Source organism: Oncorhynchus mykiss, chromosome 11, assembly GCF_013265735.2.
Source record: "Oncorhynchus mykiss isolate Arlee chromosome 11, USDA_OmykA_1.1, whole genome shotgun sequence".
In the NCBI taxonomy this organism is placed as follows: Eukaryota; Metazoa; Chordata; class Actinopteri; order Salmoniformes; family Salmonidae; genus Oncorhynchus; species Oncorhynchus mykiss.
Window position 1 is genome coordinate 73,027,405 of NC_048575.1, and position 20,929 is coordinate 73,048,333.

General features: G+C 42.4%; 1 protein-coding gene across 10 annotated transcripts in view; it reads right to left on the reverse strand.

Annotated features, from left to right (window-relative positions):
* LOC110536366 (potassium channel subfamily T member 1) overlaps nucleotides 1-20,929 on the reverse strand; it is a 134,094-nt gene that overhangs the window by 99,229 nt on the left and 13,936 nt on the right. For all 10 annotated transcript variants that reach the window (XM_036936281.1, XM_036936280.1, XM_036936272.1 and 7 more), the window contains exons 2-3: nucleotides 16,862-16,910; nucleotides 15,136-15,303 (exon numbers count right to left, since the gene is read on the reverse strand). In XM_036936281.1, the coding sequence (XP_036792176.1) occupies nucleotides 15,136-15,303; nucleotides 16,862-16,910 (217 nt within the window). The remainder of the gene's footprint in view (nucleotides 1-15,135; nucleotides 15,304-16,861; nucleotides 16,911-20,929) is intronic.

The following is a 20,929-nucleotide window of genomic DNA, read 5'->3' on the forward strand; positions in this document are numbered from 1 at the left end:
GGGGGAGAATGGCCTTGGTCAGGGAGGTGACCAAGAACCCAATGGTCACTCTGACAGAGCTCAAAATCAATTCAAATTGTATCGGTCACATACATGTGATTAGTATATGTTATTGCGGGTGTAGCAAAATGCTTGTGCTTCTAGCTCCGACAGTGCAGTAATATTGTCACATATACTCCCTCTCCGGCCTCTAGGTCATCAGGCTGCTGATTATCCCGCACCCCTGTCACCATCGTCTCGTGCACCTGCGCCTCATGACACTCACCTGGACTCCATCACCTCCTTGATTATCTTCCCTATATCTGTCTATATCCCTCCCCTATATCCCTCCCCTATATCCCTCCCCTTGGATCTTTCCTCAGGTGTTATTGACTCTGAATCTGTTTCTGTTTCATGTCTGTGCGTTGTTCATGTTTTTTTGTATTATGTTTTAATTTATTTATTAATTGATTCACTCGCTGAACTTGCTTCCGACTCCCGACTCGAATCTAACAAATTACACAACATATACCCAATACACACAAATCTAAGTAGGAATGAATTAAGACTATATACATATATGGATGAGCGATATCAGAGCGGCATGGACTAAGATACAGTAGAATAGTATAGAATACAGTATATATATATGAGATGAGTAATGCAAGATATGTAAACATTATTAAGTGACTAAGATATGGTAGAATGGTATAGAATACAGTATATACATTTGAGATGAGTAATGCAAGATATGTAAACATTATTAAGTGACTAAGATATGGTAGAATAGTATAGAATACAGCACATACATATGCGATGAGTAATGCCAGATATGTAAACATTATTAAAGTGACTAGTGTTCCATTCCTTAGGTCAGTAACCCTGATGTCCTTGCCCCTGTCACCATCGTCTCGTGCACCTGATGTCCTTGCCGTGTCTGAATCCTGGCTCAGGAAGGCCACCAAAAATTCTGAGATTTCCATACCCAACTATAACATCTTCCGTCAAGATAGAACTGCCAAAGGAGGAGGAGTTGCAGTCTACTGCAGAGATAGCCTGCAAAGTAATGTCATACTTTCCAGGTCCATACCCAAACAGTTCGAACTACTAATTTTGAAAATTACTCTCTCCAGAAATAAGTCTCTCACTGTTGCCGCCTGCTACCGACCCCCCTCAGCTCCCAGCTGTGCCCTGGACACCATTTGTGAATTGATCGCCCCCCATCTAGCTTCAGAGTTTGTTCTGTTAGGTGACCTAAACTGGGATATGCTTAACACCCCGGCAGTCCTACAATCTAAGCTAGATGCCCTCAATCTCACTCAAATCATCAAGGAACCCACCAGGTACAACCCTAACTCTGTAAACAAGGGCACCCTCATTGACGTCATCCTGACCAACTGGCCCTCCAAATACACCTCCGCTGTCTTCAACCAGGATCTCAGCGATCACTGCCTCATTGCCTGTATCCGCTATGGAGCCGCAGTCAAACGACCACCCCTCATCACTGTCAAACGCTCCCTAAAACACTTCTGTGAGCAGGCCTTTCTAATCGACCTGGCCCGGGTATCCTGGAAGGACATTGACCTCATCCCGTCAGTTGAGGATGCCTGGTCTTTCTTTAAAAGTAACTTCCTCACCATTTTAGATAAGCATGCTCCGTTCAAAAAATGCAGAACTAAGAACAGATATAGCCCCTGGTTCACTCCAGACCTGACTGCCCTCGACCAGCACAAAAACATCCTGTGGCGGACTGCACTAACATCGAACAGTCCCCGCGATATGCAACTGTTCAGGGAAGTCAGGAACCAATACACACAGTCAGTCAGGAAAGCTAAAGCCAACTTCTTCAGGCAGAAGTTTGCATCCTGTAGCTCCAACTCCAAAAAGTTCTGGGACACTGTGAAGTCCATGGAGAACAAGAGCACCTCCTCCCAGCTGCCCACTGCACTGAGGCTAGGTAACACGGTCACCACCGATAAATCCATGATTATCGAAAACTTCAACAAGCATTTCTCAACGGCTGGCCATGCCTTCCGCCTGGCTACTCCAACCTCGTCCAACAGCTCCCCCCCCCCCCCCCGCAGCTACTCGCCCAAGCCTCTCCAGGTTCTCCTTTACCCAAATCCAGATAGCAGATGTTCTGAAAGAGCTGCAAAACCTGGACCCGTACAAATCAGCTGGGCTTGACAATCTGGACCCTCTATTCCTGAAACTATCCGCCGCCATTGTCGCAACCCCTATTACCAGCCTGTTCAACCTCTCTTTCATATCGTCTGAGATCCCCAAGGATTGGAAAGCTGCCGCAGTCATCCCCCTCTTCAAAGGGGGCGACACCCTGGACCCAAACTGTTACAGACCAATATCCATCCTGCCCTGCCTATCTAAGGTCTTCGAAAGCCAAGTCAACAAACAGATCACTGACCATCTTGAATCCCGCCGTACCTTCTCCGCTGTGCAATCTGGTTTCCGAGCCGGTCACGGGTGTACCTCAGCCACGCTCAAGGTACTAAACGATATCATAACCGCCATCGATAAAAGACAGTACTGTGCAGCCGTCTTCATAGACCTTGCCAAGGCTTTCGACTCTGTCAATCACCGTATTCTTATCGGCAGACTCAGTAGCCTCGGTTTTTCGGATGACTGCCTTGCCTGGTTCACCAATTACTTTGCAGACAGAGTTCAGTGTGTCAAATCGGAGGGCATGCTGTCCGGTCCTCTGGCAGTCTCTATGGGGGTGCCACAGGGTTCAATTCTCGGGCCGACTCTTTTCTCTGTATATATCAATGATGTTTCTCATGCTGCGGGCGATTCCCTGATCCACCTCTACGCAGACGACACCATTCTATATACTTCCGGCCCGTCCTTGGACACTGTGCTATCTAACCTCCAAACGAGCTTCAATGCCATACAGCACTCCTTCCGTGGCCTCCAACTGCTCTTAAACGCTAGTAAAACCAAATGCATGCTTCTCAACCGTTCGCTGCCTGCACCCGCACGCCTGACCAGCATCACCACCCTGGATGGTTCCGACCTTGAATATGTGGACATCTATAAGTACCTAGGTGTCTGGCTAGACTCTAAACTCTCCTTCCAGACCCATATCAAACATCTCCAATCGAAAATCAAATCAAGAGTCGGCTTTCTATTCCGCAACAAAGCCTCCTTCACTCACGCCGCCAAACTTACCCTACTAAAACTGACTATCCTACCGATCCTCGACTTCGGCGATGTCATCTACAAAATTGCTTCCAACACTCTACTCAGCAAACTGGATGCAGTTTATCACAGTGCCATCCGTTTTGTCACTAAAGCACCTTATACCACCCACCACTGCGACTTGTATGCTCTAGTCGGCTGGCCCTCGCTACATATTCGTCGCCAGACCCACTGGCTCCAGGTCATCTACAAGTCCATGCTAGGTAAAGCTCCGCCTTATCTCAGTTCACTGGTTACGATGGCAACACCCATCCGTAGCACGCGCTCCAGCAGGTGTATCTCACTGATCATCCCTAAAGCCAACACCTCATTTGGCCGCCTTTCGTTCCAGTTCTCTGCTGCCTGTGATTGGAACGAATTGCAAAAATCGCTGAAGTTGGAGACTTTTATCTCCCTCACCAACTTCAAACATCTGCTATCTGAGCAGCTAACCGATCGCTGCAGCTGTACATAGTCTATTGGTAAATAGCCCACCCATTTTCACCTACCTCATCCCCATACTGTTTTTATTTATTTATTTTTCTGCTCTTTTGCACACCAATATCTCTATCTCTACCTTTACATAACCATCTGATCATTTATCACTCCAGTGTTAATCTGCATAATTGTAATTATTTGCCTACCTTCTCATGCCTTTTGCACACAATGTATATATAGACTCCCCTTTTTTCTACTGTGTTATTGACTTGTTAATTGTTTACACCATGTGTAACTCTGTGTTGTCTGTTCACACTGCTATGCCTTATCTTGGCCAGGTCGCAGTTGCAAATGAGAACTTGTTCTCAACTAGCCTACCTGGTTAAATAAAGGTGAAATAAAAAAAATAAATAAATAAAAAGTACAGGAGCATCAAAGCTGGGACCGAGAGACTGAAAAACAGCCTCTCGGTCCCAGCTTTGATGCACCTGTACTGACCTCGTCTTCTGGATGATAGCGGGGTGAAGAGGCAGTGGCTCGGGTGGTTGATGTCCTTGATGATCTTGTTGGCCTTCCTGTGACATCGGGTGCTGTAGGTGTCCTAGGGGGCAAGTACTTTGCCCCCGGTAATGCGTTGGGCAGACCGCACCTTGATGTGTACACCAAGGAACTTGAAGCTTTCCACCTTCTCTACTGCGTTCCCATCAATGTAGATAGGGGGATGCACCCTCTACTGTTTCCTGAAGTCCACGATCATCTCCTTTGTTTTGTTACCGTTGAGTGAGAGGTTGTTTTCCAGGCACCACACTCCCAGAGCCCTCACCTCCTCCCTGTAGGCTGTCTCGTCATCGTTGGTAATCAAGACTACTACTGTTGTGTCGTCTGCAAACATGATGATTGAGTTGGAGGCGTGCTTGGCCACACAGTCATTGGTGAACAGGGAGTACAGGAGGGGTCTGAGCACGCACCCTTGTTGGGCCCCAGTGTTGAGGATCAGCGGAGTGGAGGTGATGTTTTCTACCTTCATCACCTGGGGGCGGCCCGTCAGGAAGTTCTGGACCCAATTGCACAGGGCGGGGTGCAGACCCAGGGCCCCGAGCTTAATGAGGTGCTTGGAGGGTACTGTGGTGTTGAATCCTGAGCTATAGTCAATAAACAGTCTTCTTACATAGGTATTCCTCTTGTCCGGATGAGATAGGGTAGTGTGAAAAGTGATGGCGATTGCATCGTCTGTGGATCTATCGGGGCGGTAAGAAAATTGAAGTGGGTCTAGGTTGGCAGGTAAGGCAGTGGTGAAATTATCCTTGACTAGTCTCTCAAAGCACTTCATGATGACAGAGGTGAGTGCTATGGGGCGATAGTCTTTAAGTTCAGTTACCTTTGCCTTCTTGGGTACAGGAACAATGGTGGCCATCTTGAAGCAAGGACAGCAGACTGGGATAGGGAGAGATTGAATATGCCCGTAAACACACCAGCCAGCTGGTCTGCGCATGCTCTGAGGACGTGGCTAGGGATACCGTCTGGGCCGGCAGCCTTGCGAGGGTTAACACGTTTAAATGTTTTACTCACATCGGCCACGGAGAAGGAGAGCCCACAGTCTTTGGTAGCGGGCCGCATCGGTGGCACTGTGTTATCCTCAAAGTGTGCGAAGAATGTGTTTAGCCTATCCGGAAGCAAGATGTCTCGGCGACGTGGACGGTTTTCCTTTTGTAGTCCGTGATTGTCTGTAGTCCCTGCCACATACGTCTCATGTCTGAGCCATTGCATTGCGACTCCACTTTATATCTATTCTGACATTTAGCTTGTTTGATTGCCTTGGAGTGAATAACTACACTGTTTATATTCTGCCATATTCCCAGCCACCTTGACATGGTTAAATGCGGTGGTTTGTGCTTTCAGTTTTGCACGAATGCTACCATCTATTCACTGTTTCTGGTTACGGTAGGTTTTAATAGTCACAGTGGGTACTACATCTCCTATACACTTCCTTATAATCTCAGTCATCGTATCTGTGTATGCATCTAGATAATTTTTTCGCAAGCTACCCGGAACATATCCCAGTCCACATGATCAAAACAATCCTGAAGCATGGGTTCTGATTGGTCAGATCAGTGTTGAATAGTTATTAGCACGGGTACTTCCTGTTTGAGTCCATTCAGGCGATTTGGAACTTTCAAACAGTTGTTATGAATGCGGTCGGACGGGCGAGGGTGACGGCGGTGTGACTTCAAGAGACGTCTTCACAGAAGAAGTTGTGCGCACACAGCGAGCTGCAGGAAATATACATTTAGTAATAAGGTTGAATTTAAAAGATGGAGTCGTGGTCAGATTTGCCAAAATGAGGGAGCATTCCGGAAGTTTGAATAGCAATGGTCAAGAGCCTTAGCAGCGCGAGCAGTACAGTCAATTAGTTGATAGAACTGTGGCAGCCTAGTCCTCAAATTTTATTTGGTAAAGTCCCCAGCTACAATAAATGCAGCCTCAGGATATGTGGTTTCCAGTTTGCATAAAGTCCAGTGAAGTTCTTTGAGGGCCGTTGTGGTATCGGCTTGAGGAGGGATGTAAACGTCCGTGGCAATGACGGAGGAGAATTCTTTTGGGAGATAATATGGCCGGCATTTGATTTTGAGGTATTCTAGGTCGGGTGACCGAAAGGACTTGAGTTCTTGTATGTTTCTAGAATTACACCATGAGTCGTTCATCGTGAAACACACCCCTTCTGCTTCCCGAGAGATATTTATTCCTGTCTGCGTGATATACTGAGAACCGTGCTGGCTTTACTGACACTGACAGTGTCTCCCGAGAGCCATGTTTCCGTGAAACAAAGTAAGTTACAGACCCAATGTCTCTCTGGAAAGAAATCCTTGCTCTAAGCTCATCAACTTTCTTATCCAAAGACTGAACATTAGAGAGTAATATACTCGGAAGCGGTGGGGGGGGGTGTGCGCCTCCTAAGTGGAACCAGCAGGCCGCCTCGAGTGCCTCTCCTCTGCCGGCGATGTTTTGGGTCGGCCTTTGGAATAAGTTAAATTTCTCTGGGGAGAGTGAACAAAGGATCTGCTCCAGGGAAGTCGTATTCCTGGTTGTAATGCTAGGACTTCTGGTGAGTTACCGCCGCTCTAATCTCCAATAGTTCTTCCGGGCTGTATGTAATGACACAAAACATTTCCTGAGCTAAATATGTAAGAAATAGTACAGTTTCCTAAGAGCTAGTCGTGATGCTGCCATCTCCGTTGGCACCATCTCCGGTCGGTGCTCTAGAGTTTCTCTGTGGAGGTGGGAGAACCTTCCAGAAAAACAACCATCTCTGCAGCACTCCACCAATCAGGCCTATATGGTAAAGTGACCAGACAGAAGCCACTCCTCAGTAAAGGCACATGCTTGGAGACAGTCTGCTTGGAGATTGCCAAAAGCCACCTAAAGAGTCCCAGACCATGAGAAACAAGATTCTCTGGTCTGATGAAACCAAGATTGAACTCTTTACACTGAATGCCACATCTGGAGGAAACTTGGCACCTTCCCTACAGTGAAGCATGGTGGTGGCAACATCATGCTGTGTGCGTTTTCTTCAGCGGCATGGACTGGGAGACTAGTCAGGATCGAAGGAAAGATGAACAAAGCAAAGTACAGAGAGATCTTTGATGAAAACCTGCTCCAGAGCACTCAGGACCTAAGACTGGGGCGAATGTTCATCTTCCAACAGGACAACAACCCTAAGCACACAACCAAGACAACGCAGGAATAGCTCGGGATGAGTCTCTGAATGTCCTTGAGTAGCCCAGCCAGAGCCCGGACTGAGTGAAGGGTCAGAATGCTTATGTAACCGTGATATTTCATTTTCTTTCTTTTTTTACAAAACCTGTTTTTGCTATGTCATTATTAAAATTCTAATATTAAATTCACATAATTGCCTTAATGAGGGAAATCAAACAAGCAAAACAACATGGCAGTGATTTAGACAGAGCAAAGACATTTCAGCTTATGATTTCACCTGACAGCTTTATTCACAGGCAAATGAAAGATGGTTGTAATATGCTACAATAATTGTACTATTGGGGGATATGAAACCTAAGACAAAAGTGGTAACCAACATGGAAAAGATGTTGAATTGACGTCTGTGCCCAGTGGGATGAACACATATACAAAAACATATTTATTTTCAGACAAATCGAAACACTAGCCATGAGGTCCTTTTCTATCCATTCCACCTGCCTGCACAGAGAGGAGAGAGAGCAGAATGATCCTGCTGCCATATCTCACAGAAACCATTTAACCATTTCCCCTAACCATTTACCGTCTCCACAGCAACCTTCAAGGTGACGACCAGACAGGTTCATACTATTTTAAATATTATACTCTGGGTGTTTGTTTTAGCCTGCAGATAGACTGGGTTCACTGATTTCCATCTACTCTACTGCTTCCATAAGATATAATGCCAGGAAAACTAAATTAAGCACAGCTAAAATATTTGAAAATGATTTTGAATAGTACTTGAACCCAGGTCTGGTTACATAGCTGTGTTTTCTTGTCCTCCTTAGTCTTTCCTCTGATGAGCTCCTTATGTCCCAGTCATTACAGCAGCTGATGCAGCCTGACAACCAGAGGGCTCCAGCCTACACCAATGGCAGCTAATTAATTTGGCCAGACAAACAAACGTCTGAGGGTTAAATTGCTGCTCCAATAATGACCTAATACAACGAAATGAGAGAAATATGTTATAACAGAGAGCTCTCCGCTGATGATTCTCTTTTATCTCCTCCCAGAAGTCTACCTTCAACTGCAGATCCCACTAGAACGGGCCTCGTGAGACCGTGCTGCTTGATAACCACGACAATTAGTATCATCTGAGACGTGGCTATAAAACAGTAACCATTCATACAGTAGACACTCTAGAGCTGAGGCAAAGCGATGTCTACTTCAATCTATTTCTATGTGTGAACTAGAGAAATTCATTATATTTCTAAATATAGAGAAATTCTGAAAGTGTTCAAAACCTTATATCAAAAGGTAGAAATATAATCTCAGAAACACAATGCAATTCTCATACTGATTGAGCTACAGTACATTCCACAATGCAGATGTAAAGTACAGTGCAGTCAATTTAAAATGAAACTAAAACAATTTCTAGTGCTGATGAGGGTGATAGGTGAGAGCTGTAACTGTGGCCCACCCACACACGAACATGATGACTAAGCCTACCTATGGTCTAGACTCCAGGCTCTGAATCTGACAGCGTGTGTGTGTCTGAGCTTAGAGGTGCCTTGTCTTGGCAGCAACATAGCCCAACACTCCAGGCACATCACATATCCTCAGAACACAGACCATTGGATACAAACAAGCAGGAAACAGTTGACCCTTCTAACTGACCCTCCCTGAAGCACATACAGCCCTTGAAGCATTCAGAGGACACCATCACCATCATCATCATCATTATCACTGCTACACCCTGCCATAAACACAGTGATAGAAAACCAGTTAGGCTCTTGTTCTTGGCTGCGTTGTTGTTGCCATGGTGTGTGACGCGTTTTCAAAGTACTTCATGCTTATTTCTCTAGTAAACATGCTATAGAAAGCAGGGTCTGTTGTCAAACTATGTAATTCCCCCTCAAAGGAGCAGTTATTGTTGATTTAGCATGTAATTACCACCACTCATTCCATATAGCTTCCATAAGCATCATGAAAAGAGGGAGGGGGTAGGGAAACAAAGTGATTCATCGGAAAGAAACGTAGGTGGAACCAATTATCACAAACGTCACCCTGCTACTCGTTCAGGTTTCAATCAAGTGGCGTTTCTATTTATGATTTGGGTCGTATCTACCAACCACTCTTCCTCCTGTCTTCCTCTCCTCCGTCAGCCCTCCTTCCTCCCATCCTCCTGTCATATGCGTGCTCCCATTGTGCCTGTTAATCTCTAGCTTCCAGCCCTGAAGATAATGAAGGCCAGGGAGGGGATCCCTTCTGAGGAAGCCCATGCTAGCCTGCAACACCAGCCAACCAGGGAGCATCAGTCAATCAGGGAGACAGACAGCACTGACAGACCCCACTAGCCTAGCATAGCCTACTACTGAGACGGACAGGGAGACAGGGAGGGAGACAGACAAGGAGACAGGGAGGTAGACAAACGGGGAGACAGACAGGGAGACAGACAGAGAGACAGACAGACAGACAGGCAGGCAGGGAGAAAGACAGCACTGGCAGAGCCTGATGGGCCTCACAACTACCCCTCCCCTCCCACCCACTAGCCTCGGCTGGTAATATTAATGATTATATTTCATAATGTAAGGATGAGAATTGGATGTTAGTGACTGATTAGTAATGCCTGACGAGTCCCTATAAATTGGTCTATGTCATGCCAGATAATTGAGTAAGCATGCCAAACGGCATGTTAAATAGCTATTTTCTAAAAACCAAAGACAGTAAATATTGCTTGGGTTAGGATAGAGGGAGAGAGACCAAGAAAGAGGGAGGAGGGTGAAGGATGCAGAACATCCTATATATCAGCACAGAGCATAGCAAAACCAAAATGAGTTTTATTTTCTGCTTACTGTAAGCTCTGGAGTTAGGAAATAACCAAGCAGCACTGATGAGGAACTAATTACATGTGCTTCCATTTTGGATAATGTTCTTCGAGACGAGCTGATAAAAACTGTAAGTGCGTGAAGATGCTTCTCACATAAAACCCACAGACAGCGATTAGGGAAGACAGACTCTGCCATGGAGATCTCCATAAATTATAGTGTCTAAATGGATAGAAAACACTGTGGTAGCCCAGCAACCAGCTACAATTATCTTCAACAATGTGACTTCTGAGACACCCAAGGGAAAATATACGTGAAGGAGTATGCATTGGGAGGCATTGTGTTTTCAAGTTATTCTGGCTTTAAGGGAGAAATATACTGTTACATATTAATAGTCAAATATGTTATGTGATATTCTCTGTGCAGTAAAATGAAACACCTTATCAACAAATCTGCTGATGCATACAATATTACTCTAAAGCAATCTCTATGAGCTTCGGATCAACATTCTTTCATCCGACCTTGATAATTCTTTAAAAAACTGCACATAAACTGGACCACTGCTCTGGCAAAGAGAAAATATGTAATGTACATCTTCTCTCAGTAAGGAAAATATTGAGAAATCAGTATCCCACAACAAAAAACATACTGTCCAATTTGTGCAGGAAAAATACTACAATATTTTGAATAGGACTGTCAAAGTTACCGTGTTTATAACGCATTAACCCGTGACATGTTTAGCGCTGTAAATTGTTTTGACAAGGTTAATCGCCATTTCTTCACAGCACGAGACCATTTATGCACACCTGTTTTCGCATCAATCCTTTTAAGTGCAGAACACAACACGGAACACAGCTACAGCCTTTACATAGCTGAAGACTGTATTCTTCTAGCCAAAATCTTGTCAAAGTTATATTACTGGAGCTATGATTTGTCTTTCTGCCGCGGATTCGTGTGCATGTCACAGGCCATTTTAAACTACTCGCAAGACACATTTTTGGGGTTTGATATAAAAAACATTGTTTAGCTAGCTAATCATGTTACCTACCTAGCTAGCTACCTGATAACTGACAACCAGAGGTGAGAGAGAGGGGATGTGGGAGAGAGAGGATGTGGGAGAGCGGGAGTAAGTGAGAGAGATGATGTGGGAGAGCGGGAGTAAGTGAGAGAGATGATGTGGGAGAGCGGGAGTAAGTGAGAGAGATGATGTGGGAGGGTGAGAAGGTGTGAAGGCCTATGTGTGTAAAGTTATCTGAACAGTACAGATGGTTACAGTGTTTTCAGAACATTGTTGGACAAGTTTAAAAGCTCTTTGTTTTTTGTATCCATAGAGATAGTTACACTCATTTAGAATGCCTGAAGATTAACAGTACTGTGTGTGTGTGTGTGTGTGTGTGTGTGTGTGTGTGTGTGTGTGTGTGTGTGTGTGTGTGTGTGTGTGTGTGTGTGTGCTGTGCTGTGCAATAACAGTGATAAGAGGGAGTAGGCCTACTTAACCATTGGGAGCATTAATAGTTCTATGTTAGTGACTTTTGTGTTGTTTATGGTGAACATGCTATAAAAATATCCTGATGTAGATAATTTTGTGTTGATCATGATGAACATGCTATTAAAACATTCCAATGTACATAATTTTGTGTTTCTATCCATTACTATCAAAGTATGCCTGTAACTCAATGTACTTCTTGTTAAATATATGTTTTTATCAAATTCAAAAATGTAATTTAAATGTAATTAACTAATGCAATTAACTCGATTCATTATTTTACTCGTTTGACAGCACTAATTTAGGATTGTCAGTTCTAGGCATGGTGAGAATAGAGTTCAGCTTTACGGCGCTGATATAAAACATACTGAAAGCAATTTCCTGCTGAGAGAGAGATAAGGAGAGAAGAGAGATACAGGGGGAGAGAAAGATGGAGAGACAGAGCGAGAATGTCCTGGGGCTCTGTTCACAAACACAAACAGACCCCACAGAGCCCCAGGACAACAACACAATTAGACCCAACCAAATAATGAGAAAACAAAAAGATTATTACTTGACACATTGGAAACAATTAACAAAAAAACTGAGCAAACTAGAAAGCTATTTGGCCCTAAACAGAGAGTACACAGTGGCAGAATACCTGACCACTGTGACTGGCCCAAATTTAAGGAAAACTTTGACTATGTACAGACTCAGTGAGCATAGCCTTGCTATTAAGAAAGGCCGCTGTAGGCAGACCTGGCTCTCAAGAGAAGATAGGCTGTGTGCACACTGCCCACAAAATGTGGTGGAAACTGAGCTGCATTTCCTAACCTCCTGCCAAATGTATGACCATATTAGAGACACATATTTCCCTCAGATTACACAGATCCACAAACAATTCGAAAACAAACCCAATTTTGATAAACTCCTATATCTACTGGGTGAAACATCATAGTGTCATCACAGCAGCAATATTTGTGACCTGTTGCCACAAGAAAAAGGCAACCAGTGAAGAACAAACTCCTATGTAAATAATAACAATAAATAATAACAATAAATAATAAATACATACCCATATTTATGTTTATTTATTTTCCCTTTCGTACTTTAACTATTTGCATATCGTTACATCACTGTATATAGACATAACATAACATTTGAAATGTCTTTATTGTTTTGGAACTTCTGTGAGTGTAATGCTTACTGTTACTTTTTATTGTTTATCTCACTCTTGTTTATTATCTACCTCACTTGCTTTGGCAATGTTGACATATGTTTCCCATGTCAATAAAGCCCTTAAATGGAATTGAATTGAGAGAGAAGGACAGAGAGAAAAGAGTCAGAGAGAGGGAGTGAGCAAGTGGGAAGGATAAAGAGAGGACGAAGTGACAGAGAGCGATGTGAGACGTCACATTGACTCTCACAAAAGCCGCTTTACCTTGAAATTTCAGGCAGCAGCAGAAAGGGATTTCACTCTTTCCAGCAATAAAAATCCATACAGTTGATGTACTAGCTAATCAGGCCACAGCGATATTGGACATGTTCAGAATAAATACAATCTACAGACGGTAATGGACTCCTGGGTGAGACGTGTGCTACTGGAATTGACATGTTGACTGTAGAAATAGAGAAATAACAATGTACTCTTGCTCTGATTTTTTAAGAAGAATTTATATAACCAATTGCTACTGGCAGACTAAATTCTCCCAATGGCGATATCTGTCAACAAACGAATGAGCTTCAATCCACAACACATCATGCCAATACCTTTGGTTACTTTTGATTTTGTTGGGTTTAGGTGTATTTATTACCGAATTCCAACTCATTTGTCGTTAATCACGTAGCTCACACTGTAAAAAGTATTCATATGGCTCGAAGCTCAGTCTTTACTGCAACACTATATCAAATCAGCCAGCCTGTCAGCCAATCAGAGCTTGACCCACGATACAGTCAGGTAGCACTCCCACGGTGACAGGCAGCTGCTGATGTTGATAGACCACTAGTGCTTACAAATTCTCAGAAAACAAGCTAGCTACAGATGCTGTATCTTAATTTGATCATCCTGTTGTTGCAGGATTTTTCTTGCACAGCAGGAAATGAAAACTTGTAGTGTATCCACGGTTTAAAAAGGCTTCTAAGGTTGTTGTATCCAATTTAACATTACAGACTTGATTTGCCCTAAGGAAACATTTATTTACCCCTACAAAAAAATGTTAATTAATTATAATCCACATAACATTTCACATTTCCTGTTGATGCAGGATTATTTTCAGGGTCTGAAATGAAGATAAAGCATCTGTACTCTCAGAAGAACGCTCCACAATCACCTAATAGAAAACCCAAAACCCTTCAAATGACTTTTAAACAGTAGAATCCCATCTGGACTAAAGTGTGTTATAAAGACTTAGTAACCACATTAAGAAACTATGCACAATTTTACACCAACCACTAGGCTACATCTGCCTGTTGCAAATAAACATAAAACTCCATTCTGTTCTTCCCACACTGATTTTCATTCATTTCAGCACCACCTTGAAGGACATCTCCACATAACAGCAGTGAAGCAGAATGCATTTATACAATGACTGAGGGAATTCAGTTCCAGTTCTCTTGAGTCATGATGGCAGTCAAATTCCATGTGACTGTTTAGTCACAGTAACTAGGCTTCTCCCAGCTCTGATACTGCTGATGTTCATTAGTAGTCTACCAAACTTGCCAACTGCCTGGTACTCAGCATTCTATCGTCCCTCTAATCACTCTGACATCATTGCAAATGTAATCGAAAATCTAAATCAAACAGTTCATGAGAACCCATGAGCTCAAGTTGTGCAGCATTTCTATAGGCTATGCAATTGCGTGAGAAAACAGAGTGATGCCCTCTATATCAGCTTTCTATCGGCTAGACCTACTATATTTATTTCTCAACTTTCCTAATATTGAGCACATTGCTCCTCTTAACAACAGGAGTATAGCCTACCTGGCTGGCATAAATTATACTTTTTAAAATGTAGATGTTCCAAAGGTCTGCACCAGTGGCTTGTACGCTATGCGTGGAAGCCAGGAGATGTTAAACGTGTTTATGTTAATTAACAGTAAATTACCGTGAGACTGGCTGTTTGCATGACAATCACCGGCTGACAAAATGTAATGACCGCCACGTCCCTAATTATGATCAATTAATTGCAAAGAAGAAAAACTACCGTACACACACACACACACATCTTCACAGGTGTGTTGTGTAATCTTTACAGGTGTATTGTTAATCTTTACAGGTGCATTGTTGATCTTTACAGGTGTATTATATAGTCTTTACATGTGTATTGTTAATCTTAACAGGTGTATTGTTAATCTTTACAGGTGTATTATATAGTCTTTACAGTTGCATTATATAATCATTACAGGCGTATTGTATAATCTTTACAAGTGTATTATATCATCTTTACAGGTGTATTATATTACAGGTGTATTATATTATCTTTACAGGTGTATTATATAATCTTTACAGGTATATTATCTTTACAGGTGTATTACCATTACCTGTCGTCATTCTGAAAGGACTGGTCCCCCAGCAGCAGGTCCCTGAAGCGGTAGCGGGGCGGTAGAGGAGGGACCTCAGAGTCCACCTCCAACTTGAGGGCTGAGATGTCCAGAATAACTCCACTGTTGCTGCTGTTGTTCTTCTGGAGGGTCTCCGTGGAGTCAGACCTGACAACATACAAAGAAATCTAAGAAAGACATACTGTATAAGAAATCTAAGAAAGACATACTGTATAAAAAAATATGTAGGGTTGGATGACTTAAGACACGATCTCTGATTGCTGGCAAGCAGCTTTTGATATGACCTCTGACACTGACATACTGAGTTGCTGACAGAGCACTGAGGAGGTTAGAATATAGTCTCACACTGGGATATGATACGTTTTGAGTTGTTGACAGGACAGAGGTACAACTATGATATGTCTCAATGGTTGACAGCAAGGTTTAACAAGCACATCCATGTACTTTATCTCCTCTTATTCTGTAGCGTTCCATTGCAATGAAAGGGAAAGGAATGACAAGCAAGCAGAGAAGGAAATTACATTTTTATCAAGGGATTTGTTCATATCTGGGTCGATGCAAGAGTATGTGTGTGTTTGTGTGTGTGCATGCACATGAGTGTTTAAAGTGAGCAAAACAGAGTTGTACAGATCCACAATGAGCACTAACACAAATATATAAAATCTGATTAAATCAATGGCCTGATCAACTGCCCAGAGTCTGGGCCATCCACATTTTCACCACATGAGCAAAAATGTATAAATAAATGCTGAATAGAATTCCAACCATTTTTGGCATTAGATGGGATTTTTTGAAACAGACCTGTTGGAGAGGGAAAATGTTAAATCCATCAACTTGTGCAGTAATTGAATGGTAAGATTATCCTAAGCAATTTGGATCCAGTTAAAATGGAAAGGTTTCTCTCCGCATTAAATAACTACACCACAAAGTCTGCACATTTTGATTATGTGAAATTTGATGTCTGAAGACGATTTCCACAGTGACAATACATGATGTAATTATGATGCATTAAACCCCCTAGGGAACACAGATCATCTCCCTAGCTGAACATACAGCCTGCATCCCAAATTGACACCCTATTTCCTACAGATGCCGTATCTTCATTTGAGGAAGTTTGAAACCACAGCATGAAAATAATCCTGCAAGCAACAGGTCATGTGAATTGTTATGTGGATTATAATGAATGGAATTTTTTTGTAGGGGTTGATACATTTTACGTTAGGGTAAATATTTTAACGTGGAAATTACTAACTTTAGAAGCCTTTTTGAACCTTGAGTACAAAACAAGTTGGCATTTCCTGCTGAGCAAGAACATTCCTGCAACAACAGAATGATCAAATTAAGATACAGCATGTGTATATAGCTACAGTAGTGCACGATTTTTGAGCACAGCCCTCTGGTCAAGAGTAGTGCACAACATAGAGAATAGGGTGTCATTTGGGAGGCAAGGTTTAATAAATGTTCTGTACAGAACGGTAGTATTGGTCGGAGCAGTCCACTGAATACACCATTAAACATAGTCAAATGAAGATAAACAGGTTTCAATTATCCAGGATCACTCTGGGACCGTTTCATTATGGCTGCTCTATTGATACTGGTGGAATGTTTAAGTAGAAGATCAAACAAACATAGGCTTACAGCCAATACAAACACACACACACACTATTTTCATGTCAGTCCTTGTCACGTTGACAAGACACATTACCTGTCACCATGGGATCTCGAGGATCGACGCAGCGGGCTCATGGTAGCGTCTTGGTGAGGGATATAGGAATATTTGAGAGAGAGAGAGAGAGAGAGAGAGAGAGAGAGAGAGAGAGGAAAAGAGAGAGAGAGAGAGGAAAAGAGAGGAAAAGAGAGGAAAAGAGAGAGGAAAGCAGAGTTCAACATGAATAATACATCTACAAGGTGGGGGGTATACGGTGTGTAACAATAACACACACAGCATACATATCAGCTTAACTCTGTGCTGCTGCTGAGGCAAACCAATCCCTCTGAAGTTACCTCTTCTTTTACATTCCTTCTTTAAGGATTACTCCAACATGCGGTTGATGGCTAAGACGAGTTGTGTTATGTCTCACTATAACACAGTTTCATGAAAAGTCAAAGTAATGTTTTAGATCAGTGGTATTCAAAGTCAGGGTCGCAATGGAAACAGCAGTAGGGTCGCCAAAAACTAAAGAAATATATATATTTAAGAGAATGGAATACATTTTTTGAGAAAGATAATTTGACAAATACAATTTTATTGAGTAAATGTATTTATTGGTTTCTTTTAATTTTGATAAGAGATGAAAATGCAATGAAACTGAAAGTTATTTGATGATGTCTAATCAAAATGTACCGATTTTAAGGTTGTGTCATCAGATTTGGGGTGGGACCGCAAGAAATTCTTGGGGAAAAAAATGGGGTCCCTGCTGAAAAATTCTTAATACTACTGTTTTAAATTTAGGCAATGTGCTACGTGGAGCCTTTGATAATCAACAAGCAGTAAAGTGCCTCTCTGATTTGCTGTAAAAACACTAAGTGGACAATATGGGACTCAAATGGGTTATTTGCTGATCTTGTGTGTGACGATGCTTCACTCCAAAAAAAGGACATCATTTCTAAACCCTTTGTTTTGTCCTTCAGAAATGTACAGACTTTATCAAGCAACTAATTAACTTACAGACATAAAAACACAATGATTTCTGTGTTAATATGGAGGAAAGAAAAGTAATCTCTCTTTTGTATACTAGTGGTGTGCTGAAAATGTGGACTCAATAGTAGTGGGCTCAAAGCATAAATGTTGGCACAGAGGTAGATAGATGTACAGTATGTACTCTGAACATATACATATACATATGGAGCCACTGCAGATTTGGCCCCTGGGGGGCGTGGCAGCCACTATAACTCTCTATAACAAGTCTCTATAACAAGTTCCGTTGAGAGCCCATAGCATTCCAAAGTTAAAGTTAAAAGACTGATGGCACCGGTGCCCATATACTGTAGCCTATATAACATATCAGCATAGCATAGCAGTGGCTATTTTTGTTAATACTGGTATGTCAGATTAGCTCAATCGCCAAATTCAACCTCTGAAAAAAAACATAAAATAACCATTCAAAACATGAAAAACATACATAAACATAGAATTTGATTTTTAATTGTGTGAAAATGTTCTAATGTGTGTACAATATGCTTATTTTTGGAAATGTAAATAATTTACTTGTGTTGCAAAATGTTAATAAAATAAAAAAGTGTTACTGTTTGACAGAAAGTATCTTTTTGCCATCATTTCCAGTTTGAGGAGGAAAAAAAGACCAGTTTTTGTGCTTTTAGTGGTCGAAATATGTTGGTGCTTTTAGGGTCAATCTTTGTACCATGCTCAACGTCCCAACTCCTTATCTGGAGCTCTCCTACAGTACATTAAGTACATAGGGAGCTCTCCAATGCACACACATGGCTAATGACTATATGGGTCAGCCCTGTAGGCGGTCATCATGAGAGAATGGACAGGCTGGAGTGGGCTCATGAGAGAGAGAGAGAGAGAGAGAGAGAGAGAGAGAGAGAGAGAGAGAGAGGCAGACCTGGCTTTCAAGAAAAGACAGGCTATGTGCACACTGCCCACAAAATGAGGTGGTAACTGAGCTGCACTTCCTAACCTCGTGCCAAATGTATGACCATATTAGAGACACATATCAGGATGCTTTACTGTTGGCATGACACAGGACTGATGGTAGCGCTCACCTTGTCTTCTCCGGACAAGCTTTTTTCCAGATGCCCCAAACAATCGGAAAGGTGATTCATCAGAGATAATGACTTTACCTCAGTCCTCAGCAGTCCACTCCCTGTACCCTTTGCAGAATATCAGTCTGTCCCTGATGTTTTTCCTGGAGAGAAGTGGCTTCTTTGCTGCCCTTCTTGACACCAGGCCATCCTCTAAAAGTCTTCGACTCACTGAGCGTGCAGATGCACTCACCTGCCTGCTGCCATTCCTGAGCAAGCTCTGTACTGGTGGTTCCCCGATCCCGCAGCTGAATCACCTTTAGGAGGCGGTCCTGGTGCTTGCTGGACTTTCTTGTGCGCTCTGAAGCCTTCTTCACAACAATTGAACCGCTCTCCTTGAAGTTCTTGATGATCCGATAAATGGTTGATTTAGGTGCAATCTTACTGGCAGCAATATCCTTACCTGTGAAGCCCTTTTTTGTGCAAAGCAATGATGACGGCACGTGTTTCCTTGCAGGTAACCATGATTGACAGAGGAAGAACAATGATTCCAAGCACCACCCTCCTTTTGAAGCCTCCAGTCTGTTATTCGAACTCAATCAGCATGACAGCGTGATCTCCAGCCTTGTCCTCGTCAACACTCACACCTGTTTTAACGAGAGAATCACTGACATGATGTCAGCTGGTCCTTTTGTGGCAGGGCTGAAATGTAGTGGAAACGTTTTTGTGGGATTCAGTTAATTTGCATGGCAAAGAGGGACTTTGCAATTAATTGCAATTCATCTGATCACTCTTCATAACATTCTGGAGTATATGCAAATTACCATCATACAAACTGAGGCAGCAGGCTTTGTGAAAAATAATATTTGTGTCATTCTCAAAACTTTTGGCTACGACTGTTGAATGTGTAATGTTTGCAGTTCATTTTTCATTTTTTTATTGTTTATTATCTATTTCACTTGCTTTGGTAATGTTAACATGTTTCCCATGCCAATAAAGTCCATAAATTGAAAGAGAGAGAGAGAGAGAGAGAGAGAGAGAGAGAGAGAGAGAGAGAGAGAGAGAGAGAGAGAGAGAGAGAAGTATCATCAACAGCAGACATCTACATTTCCTCAGTGAAAACAATGTACTGAGGCTCTGATTTGTTGATTTGTTGATAAAAATATATATATTTCGACTCAATTTGGCATGGAGCTCTGCTGTAAAAATTTATGGAAAGTGGTGTTGGGGGAAAATATACAACATTTTAAAATGGTTTTTATTCAACCAGGTAAAACCCATTAAGGTTAAAAACCTCTTTTGCGAGGGTGACATGGCAAGAAGCCAAAACAAGGAAATAGCAGTGTGTCCACAAAATATTACAGAAAAATACAAAATACACACACAGGACCAAGTGTCACAAGTTAAAGATACAATTGAAGATTAGAAACAACTGCAGTCATCACAAACAGTGTTGTCGATCAGAGTCTTTAAAACAGACAGAAACACTAACTCCCCTAACTTTAAAATCTTCTGAATCATGTTCCAGGATGAATGGGAATTTTTCCCATCTCAGTTCTAGCCTTATGAACAGACAAGGACAGCAGCGACATTATAAAATCCATTAACACAAACAACAAGTGTGCGATTAAAATTGGAGAAAAAAAAAGTTGTATTTTCACAGGGCCGTGGGTTGAGACAGGGATGCAGCTTGAGCCCCACCCTCGTTCAACATATACAGTACATTCGGAAAGTATTCAGACCCCTTGACTTTTTCCACATGTTGTTACGTTTCAGAATTATTCTACAATGGATTAAATTATATATATTTCTCATCAATCTACACACAATAACCTATAATGACACAGAGTCCCCCGGTACTGCTGCTCATTCCATGCACCAGGTCTATTTCACCAGCTTTCTAGGCATCACTGAACTTGATTCATTACCACCAACCCCGGGCTGTCTTGTCTCATTACGCACACCTGGTTCCCATTCCCCCTGATTAGTATGTTATATATGTGCTCTCTGTTCCCCATTGTACTTGTCGGTTACTGTTCCCATGTCAGTTGGTCTTGTGAGTACC